Raw genomic sequence first — 9959 nt, forward strand, 5'->3', positions numbered from 1 at the left:
TTGGAGCAATGCTGGTCGATGATATCATGCTTATAGGCAGATAATGGGCAGATTCAACTCAATATCTATGAGGTCTAAAAGGCTACAAAATAGGGCGCCTCGAGAAACTGCCTGTCTATGAGGTCAATCTCGGACCCTGGGATACTTCTATCTGTGTGTGTGTGTGTGTATAGCTTCTAATTGGGGACATACATGCATCTCCTAGTGATCTTAGCAGGCTCGAGAAGGTCCTCCTTGAAACCTGTTGATTGCATCTAATTGGGGACATACATGCATCTAATTGGGGACATACACGTATAGCTTCTAAATGGGGACATACATGCATCTCCTGGTGATCTTAGCAGGCTCGAGAAGCTCCTCCTTGAAACTTGTTGGGGCCTTGAAACCTGTTGATTGCAGACATAGGGCAAGGGTGGCGGGAGAGATGCCAGTGGGCTTGCGAGGGGCCGGGAGCTTGAATGAAGCATTGGGCTTCAGGACAGGGCTTCTTACTTGGGGGCTGGGGGCAATTCTTGGGGTGGAAGGCTGTGAATTGGGTGGGGAGATCTTGGGCAGTAGAGGAGGTACAAGAGGGGGAGAAATTAATGGCTTGTTGACAGGGGAAGGAGGGGGTTTTGTGGCCTTCCTAGCGCCTGCTCTGTCATCTCCACCTTGCTGATCGAGGAGCCACATTGCCTGCTGGTCTCAACACAGGCCGCTCAGCAGACATCATGAGTATAATACACACAATTGCACAGACCTCTGTCTCTCGCTCTTTTATCAAATCTCTATTCTTCTCCTAACAAAGAGGGTTGTAATTTTCTGTGCTGCTTGCGCAGACAAGACGACCACGAAATGCAAGTGACAAGTCCCTCTCTTCCTAATTATGACAATGCTCTAAAAGGCTACAAAAGAGGGCGCCTCGAGAAACTGCCTGTATATGAGGTAAATCTGTGTGTGTGTGTGTGTGTATAGCTTCAGTTAACCCCTAAATTTTTAGTCGATGGCACTTCTCAATAGATCAACACGCAAATGGTCAGAATTCCAATGCAAATAACTGTTGAAATTGCATGACAAAACAAGGTTGAAGTCAATAATTAGCTGATCAGGCGTGTGTCTGATCTGTGTATTCAAGACTATTGGGTCTAGCTCTCCTTGTCAAACCATCGTCTGATCTAGATGGACTGAATCAAACGACTATGTCAGAACTAATTAGATGAGCATGGAAGGCACAGAGCTGAATGGACTGAATCAAACGACTGTATCAGAAATAATTAGAAGGTAAGGTAAGGCAACTTACTGGTGGATGGATGGATTAGTGCAGTGTCAACTTATAAGGCTGCAGAGGCCAACCAGTGGGGCGAGAGAGAGAGAGAGAGAGAGAGAGAGAGAGAGAGAGAGAGGTTTCAGAGCTTGCAGGAGCATGTATAGCTTTGATGAATGAATGAAGGAAGAATGTTTTTGATTAAGCTACAAATGGTCAGAATTCCAATGCAAATAACGGTTAAAATTGCATTACAAAACAAGGTTGAAGTCAATAATTAGCTGATCAGGCGCGTGTCTGATCTGTGTATTCAAGACTATTGGGTCCAGCTCTCCTTGTCAAACCATCGTCTGATCTGAATGGACTGAATCAAACGACTGTGTCAGAACTAATTAGATGAGCATGGAAGGCACAGAGCTGAATGGACTGAATCAAACGACTGTATTAGAACTAATTAGAAGGTAAGGTAAGGCAACTTACTGGTGGATGGATGGATTAGTGCAGTGTCAACTGATAAGGCTGCAGAGGCCAGCCAGTGGCGAGAGATCAATGTGGTCTGTTGGTACAGGCCACACAGGAAGTACTTGGAAAGCTTCTGATTCTGAATGCAATCTCATGGGATGCGCTAGTTGCAGGATATATCCAGCATGGGCATGGTGAACAAGCGATCAATTGTTTCGAAAGGATGCGAGGAGAGGGCTTCTGTCCAGATTCAATCACCTATATTTGCACATTGACAGCTTGTGGCAGCACAGGAGCTGAAGAAAGAGTCGCAACCTTTTTTTCCACCACCGTCGGCGCTTGACGGCAAAAATGTTCGAAGAAGATCTATCCCGATGAAGTACATGCGTTTCAAACATGATCTGATCCATGGGTTGTTTCAGGCCAGAGAGAGAGAGAGAGAGAGAGAGAGAGAGAGAGAGATCAGAGAGATCAGAGAGAGAGAGGTTTCAGAGCTTATGAAAGCATGTATAGCTTTGATGAATGAATGAAGGAAGAATGTTTTTGATAAAGCTAGCGTGCTGGTAATGGTGAGGGTGTGGGGGATTCGTGCGGTATTAGATAGACAGATACGCAGACACAGAGAGAGAGAGAGAGAGAGAGAGAGAGAGATCCTTGGCCAGCATGTAGTAGAGGCCGAATATTCTGTCGGAACTGCATGCAGTAGAGTACTCTGCATGCAGTACTAGGGAGAGAGATGGTTTTAAGTGCTTATTAAGTGCTCAAGAGAACGTGGCATGGTTGGAAGTGCCTTGCAAGAAGGGGTGGAGATAAAATAAGATATTGATGCTTGGTCTATTGAAGGCTTCCAAACCAATATGATGGTTACATTGCCTTGTTTGAGCTACCCTCTCCTAGCAATAGACGACTAATGTATGGAATGGAACAAAGAAATGACTGCCACCCATGGACAGAGTATGTGACTTCTAATTGTGACCTTTTTTTGGTGTGGTTTGATTTAGTAGATGCTTGGGTTATTTAAGTTGTGTAAATGTGGACTATTCTTTCTATGTAAATGTGGACTCCCTTTTTAAAATCGTAAAGACTATGAAAAGTCCTTGGGAGTGCAAAGCACTCAAAAGGTAAAGATCTATAGGGCTAACATGACTTCAAAGTATGCTTTTAAATGTAGCTCTAATGCTAAAGTAGTATAGACTATGATATTAATTGCGCAACTAAAATATGTTATTAACGTAAACTATGTTATGGGTTGGTTTTTTTTGCAGTCTTGGAGTTTTAATTTTGGAGCTCATAATTTCATCAACCTTGGATTGAAGATTGAAGATACTCAAGTAAGGGATGTCTTCTTCTACAAGAACATTAAGAAAATGTACATGTAACTATAAGTGTGCACATAGTACTGAAGGTTGGCAATTAGTGAACCGTAGTACTTATTTTAGACACGCTAAAAATGACATGCTTGGGATTACACATTCTTCTCTAGAAAGATCACATCCTAGTGAACCAAGGGACTCAAATGTGCAAGGAGATCATCTTGAGAACCAAAGGCATGAAGAATCATCTCCAATGCATTGTGAAACTAACATAGATGATTTAAATAGAAGACATAGGTGGTGTGATTGCCTTGCATATTGTAATGGTGGGAGGAGTGTTGGTCCACAAACTTTTCTTAGGCACCAAGAGTTGAAGGCCAAATATGATGCACTAAGTATGCAAATTGGTATTACTCCTTCTAATGAAAGGCAACATGAACAAGGCAATGATCAAACTATCAATACTTCTATAAGTCCCCCCTTCAGTCATGACAACTCAATTAACCATGCCGAGTCTCCTCAAATAGATCCTTCTATAAACAATCACATATCTATTGTTGGGCCAACATTATATCAACAAACTATACAAAAAATAATTGAGCTTCAAGCTCTTTGGGATGAGAACCGAATATCAATTAGTGCACAAGAGAAGATGCTCCAATTATTATTTGGAGACATGGACAATCCAAGGGCTAGGGCTCAAAGAGTTGAAGAGTGCAAGCCAAGTTTAAGTAAGCTATTAGTGCAACTACCTGATACATGGGATGGAAATCTTGATGGAGTAAGAGTCCCGACATCTTGGGAGCAAATTGACTCTATGTATCATGGTCTTGGCATGGTCCAACCTGAGCGCTATAGGTTTTGCATGGGAAGTAAAAACAATGATCATGAAATTGAACTTCTTACACCTAGTAAAGAAGATTCTTATACCAAAGATGTAGTATTGTGTTCTTGCAAACAAAATATGCGAAAAAGAATACTAAAGCGTGATTGTATTGAATGTTGTGAAAAGTGTAAAAAATGCAATAAACCAAGGAGAGAAATGTTAGCTATTGATTATTTGCCTCTAAAGAAACAATTAGAGCTTTTAGTGCGATCCAGGACACTTTGTCATGATTTCCTAAGCATGTGGCGTCATAAAACAAGATGGTTAGGGAAAGATATCCATATGCAACCAGAATTCATAAACGAGTTTTGGGATGGAACAAAGTGTCGTGAGTATCAAGATTTTTGGAATCCTGATGCTGAGTATGAGATGGCTGTTGTGTGTAACAACCCTACATGTGGGAAAGTATATACAACTTTTCCAAGGTCTTGTTTTTCAATAGTTCTAGAACAAGGTTTTGACCAAGAGATGCAAGAGTATAATTTTGTTTGTAAAAAATGCCGACATCTCAACAAATGTAAAAAGAAAAAGTGTAGAGGTGATCCTCGAAACTTGGCACTTCTTTTACATTGGGATGGCTTCCAAGCCTCTCGTACCACTCAAAAAGACTGTGGTGTGGTTGAAATTAAGGTCCTTAATGGTGGGAAGGGTTCCATATTAGGCATTATTCCTGTTTTATTCATACCTTTTAGTTGCTCTAAATTTATTCGTAATACTCCTGATGTATTTCAAACTTTTTTAAGACCACTTATTAGTGAGATACAAGACCTTTACATAAATGGTATGCAAGTGCCATAAAACTATCCTGTAGAAAAGATTTTTGAAAATCCAATGGGGCAATCAAACTTTTGTGTTGTTAGATCAATGCTAATGATGGTTACAGGGGATCATCCTGCACAATGCAAAATAGGATCCTTCAAAGATGGTGGGCAATTCTTTTGTCGTAGAGACAAAGCCCAAGCTACTCTTGATACTAGTAATCCCTCATTCCAAGGACGTTACCTTTACGATGGTAGTCGATATCAAGCAAGATATCCTCCAACCCAACGGTCCATAGGTGAAATGATTGATGCCTTATCAAGTTCAAAGAGGGCATCCACACAAGCTGAAAAGGATGGAAAACTAAAGCTTGCAGGATTAGCTGGAGAGTCTATTCTATGGAAACTGTATGATTTGTATGGTTTTAACTTGTCAATAGACTTGGTATATGATGCTATGCATGTGTTATCTCTAAATATATTTCAAAAATACATACGAGTACTCATGAGAGCCATGTCCAATGAAAAGAAAAAGATGATAGATTTTTGTTGTGAAAAGGCTTATAAGCTCTCTCCACCCTCTATTTGTCATGGACGGTGGCCTCGTAATCCAAGTAACTACTATGAAAGCTTTAAGGCCGAAGAGAACCAAAAGTTCATCCAATGGTGCTTACCATATATTTTAGGTATAGTTGATGAGATACCAAAGTCAATTTTTGACCTAGGTTTGTTGCTCATAGATATTGCACATGCCTTCTATAGTTATAGTCGATGTATTGGTTGGTCAAAAGAATGTTCAGGTATTGTACGTACTTTGTTTTCTGCTTGGAGAGTTCGAAAGGAAGAAGCCTTTGGTGCAAATTCTTCTCCCTTAGAACACGTTGCGGGAAATGGAGAACTACTAGATGACATATTGAGACATGGATCGCATGATGTGTATTGGTGTTGTGACTTTGAGCGAATGGTAGCATTGTATATAGCGGTAAAGACTAATAATCGCTTTAACGAAATATCTTATGTAAATTATTATAAGAGGACATTCTTCACTTCAATATTTAAGTTATTAGAAATGGAAGTAGATGGGCTTTTTCCACATGAAAGAATGCTTATCCAAGTACATGCCTGTCTTGTTTTACCTGATGGTTATGCTTTCACTGATTACCAGACACCGTGTTGTTATTCATTTCATGAGAATGGCATTGTGGAGGTTTCTTCAATTGAGAAGGCAAAGGAGATGTGGAAACTTCTTGAAAGAGATGATTCCCAATATCCCTGTAACATAATGATGCGTGAAAAAGGCATTTTAATCACAAAAAAGAGAAGAGAACATAGGCCCCTTTCATCCGACGAACAAAAATATATTGCACAATTTCTTGGTCTTCAAGAGAATACACTAGTAGGACATCTAATTACCACATATAGAAGAATTCTTTATAATGGAGAAATATACAAGATCACAGATGACGTCGTGGTAAAAACTGACACTTTTTGTAGTACGTTAGAAAGTATAGGTCATTGGAAAGCAAGACTCACTAATTTTTTTTCCATTCAATGGGATGGGGAGTATTACACCTTTTTTAGTGGAGAATATTACAAGCAATGCATAACTGTAAAAGAAAATGAAGAATGCTTACTTATAGATCCAATCATGGGAATGAGTGTACTACAAACTCAACGACTTCCATTTACATGGGATTGCATAAGACCATTGAGTTCTTTATTGCATAAGTTTGTTCCTTTACCTTTACATAATAGACTTATTGAATATGAGGTAAAAGATCTAATTCAAAGAACAAGATTATTACAAATAGGGGCAGTTGGTTGTATACCTCCTTGGTTGGAAAAATATGATATTGTGTTGGCAAGAAAACATGATGATATGGATGGGGAGTACATTCATGCAATGATAAGAGAGGTAAATTATGAAGAAAATGTGTGCAAATTGTCATAGTTGAAGTGTGATCATAATAGAAGTACATGGAGAATTGATATTGATGAAGATATTTGGAGGGATTGGAATTTGTGTTGCATGGTAATGTCAAACTTTGAAGTTACAAAGAGAAGGAGAGTAACATTATCAAGTGGAGAGTCTATAAATGTTCCAATAGTGTGGAGATCACGTGATGTAACTTGACTGCTTTAGAGTGTGTGTGTGTGTTGCATTCTTGGAGATTGAAATGGGTGCTAGTAGCATTGGTCATAATGGATATCATTATCTGATCGCCATCCCATTGTGTATATCATAATGCTTTATCTATGGGTATTTGTATATTAGGACGGTATCTCGTGGATATAGCTCATGTTGTGTCTCATGTATAGGTAGTTGGACCTTTGTGTGTATGTGTGTATGTGTGCATGTGTGATTATTAAAAAAAGAGAAAATTTCTTGTTGAAGAAGATTAATGTATGGATATAATCTCTTGTTTGAGGAATACTAGAAAATAAAGTTGTAAATTTGATTTTAGCTTGTATCTTGTTTGATTTTAGCTTGTCTCATGGTTTGTATAGTTGTATATTGTATCCTTTTTATATGATTGATTGATTCTTTATTGGTTGAATACTAACATAGTTTCTTGATTTAATTTTAGCTTGTCTCATGGCCTCCCCAAGTCAACAAACTCTAGATTCAATGATGCAAACTATCATCACTTTGCAAAAAACAATTGAGGAACTAAAATCAAAGAATGATAGTTCCGAACAAACAATGAGTATGAGCAAACCGGTTTCAATACAAAGTAAAAGAGTCCAGTTGCCACCTCAAAAGCAAATCAAGAGTATACAAATAGGGGATGTATCTCTGATGAAGACTCCTACATATGACCAGATTTTCAAACCACCTAAAAGGATTAGTCGAGATGACCAAGATGAGTTTGGAAAACCATTTTTACTAAAATACTATCGAGATACGCAAAATGTTAGGTATTGTGCTAATCACAGAAAAGTGTATAATTGGGTCAAGAGCTATGAGATTGGCAATGATTTGCGGTTTCATAATAATAAAGATGACAAACATAGAATTTTAGAGATCATAGATCAAAACTATGATCAAATTTTACCCCTTGAGTTTCCTGGTGCTACTTACCTTTGGAAAAAGGAGGATGTATATCTGTACTATCTTTCTGTTGCTCAAAATCTCAGAAAGAAACTCAAGAGGAAAAGATCATCTTTGGTGGATATATCTTTGGTAAGCATATTTATTTATCAAAATTTTCTCACCCCATAGATTATATACACAAGAAATTGGTACTGATTGGCACAACTATGTTTTTTTAATAGAAGAATCGAAGCTTCGAGCAAGTAGATATGCAACAAAAACCGGTAAGATTTGCAATTTTCATCTCAAGTTTTATTTTTTCTATTGTATAATTTTTATTATCTTGATCATTATTATAATCATTTCACTTTAGGTTTCTTAGATATATTTACCTTTCATTATATTTTCTCTAAAATTTTAGGATACAAGTGAGGAGGTGTATTATCCACAACTTATGGTGGAAGAACAATGCATCTTTTCTGAGAATAGTGCAACACATGTATGTACATCGTTCACTCATTTAAATATTTTAATATTTAGAGTTTTTAGTTTTTGATATTGACTTCAATTTTCTTGCTTGTACTAGTTGGAATCTCACAATGATGGTCCACCTCTTGTTTCAATTTCTGCTTCCGAAAAATGTCAAAAAAATAATGAAATGGTTAGTATATCTTGGTTTGTAGTCTTTTTTCATTTGATTGTCTCTAACACTTAACTTATGTTTCAGGACTATTTAAACTCAGATCATAGTTTTATGGAGCTACTACAAGGAAATCCATCTGTATGAGGAATATATACATATATTCTTAATTTTTGTATACTTTTAAATTTAAAGATATTCCATTCTAAGTTTTACTTTTCTTGTATTATAGGGTTCATGCGGTAGTGAACACTCTCTTCCAGAAGATATGATCCAAGATCCTGAGGAGGTTGAAGTAGCACGGAAAAGTCTTCGTGTACGAAAGGTATGCTTAGCTATCTCTTGATATTTTATTTTAATATATGCATTTAATAAATTATATCTAATTACAAAGTTATTGTGATAAGTTGAGCGAGAAAATGCAGCAAAGCAAGCAACAACAAAAGGAGAGTAAGGGCAAAAATAAGAAATTATCCAAGGTACTTCTTTGCATTTTTTTTTACTAAATGTGGCATAATTTAATTTTGTTAACTTTATTTTCTTGTCTATACTATAGACTCTCAACCATGTTGAGCCATCAAAAAGTGTGGATCCTTCTAATATAGAATTGCCATCAAGAACTTCATCGGTAACTCAATGTTATTAAATATTAAGACAATAGAGTAGCTAATTAAATTATGATGTGGTAGCACTCTAATCTATGTTGTATTTCTAAAATGCAGGTTGTTAATGCATTTGAAGAGGAAGACCAAGAAACCATTCTCCTCAAATATTTAGACATCCAATCCATTGATGAGCTATATGCATCGTTAAAATCTACATATGGTGTTATTAAGAGAGATCCTACTTTTTTAGGAGGACGCCATGAGCAAACATTGCCAGCCATGAGAAAAGCTCTCGTAGATTGGTTACTCTATAGAGAGAAAATTCATGTTACAAAAAATCACAATAAACCTTTGAGTATTGATGATATATGTATCTTGAATTGACCTCTTTATCAATGAAGATAATATCTTTTAATTCTTTTTATTATTTTGATTTATATTTTTTACCATATTAGTAATTCTTAAAACTATCTACATGATTGCAACTAGTTTTTTATATATAAAAAATACTATATGGTTAGTTCTAACTAGTCTGTTTATATAGTAAATTTCACTACATAGATAACTAGAGAATCTTGAAATTCCTATATAGGAATTTTTTACTATATCACTAACTTGTAAAGTGTTCCACTTTTACTACATGAGACTTTTTCTAGATACTTTGGTAAGTATCTAGAAAATTTCTCTTTTTTTTCTATATGGATAGGTGTCTAAAGTTCCTTTTTTTTCTATATGGATAGCTGGGCGTTTTGATTGAGATTGTCGTACTACATTTTTTCGTGGTTGGCTGAGTTTGCTATCGGCTTCAGCAAACAGGGCGACCGATCATCTGTACCATGATTACAGCACAAACTTGTCATGTCGCATGACTTCTTATCGGTGAAAGAAATGGCAATCCTTCCTTGGGGGCAATAGTTGCAGGATGGTCTAACCTGAATTATAGCTGTAATTAGCAGCCTTGTAGTGGCTACATGTTACCAGAAGGAGGGAGCAAACGACACGATCATGAAGAAGGCTG

The 9959-nt window shown here is 37.2% G+C and overlaps 1 protein-coding gene across 1 annotated transcript; it reads left to right on the forward strand.

Annotated features, from left to right (window-relative positions):
- The first annotated feature begins 307 nt into the window (after positions 1 to 307).
- LOC148036496 (uncharacterized) lies at positions 308 to 8982 on the forward strand. Its single transcript, XM_087678939.1, has 11 exons — positions 308 to 563; positions 6279 to 6523; positions 6614 to 6730; positions 7487 to 7846; positions 7939 to 7980; positions 8118 to 8195; positions 8283 to 8357; positions 8424 to 8477; positions 8569 to 8661; positions 8744 to 8815; positions 8893 to 8982. The coding sequence occupies exons 1-11, from the start codon at positions 308 to 310 to the stop codon at positions 8980 to 8982; spliced, it is 1482 nt and encodes a 493-aa protein (XP_087535065.1).
- Positions 8983 to 9959: the final 977 nt, after the last annotated feature.

The sequence above is a fragment of the Lygodium microphyllum genome, chromosome 5 (genome assembly GCF_053477565.2).
Source record: "Lygodium microphyllum isolate KBCC chromosome 5, Lygodium_microphyllum_v1.1.10, whole genome shotgun sequence".
NCBI lineage: Eukaryota > Viridiplantae > Streptophyta > Polypodiopsida > Schizaeales > Lygodiaceae > Lygodium > Lygodium microphyllum.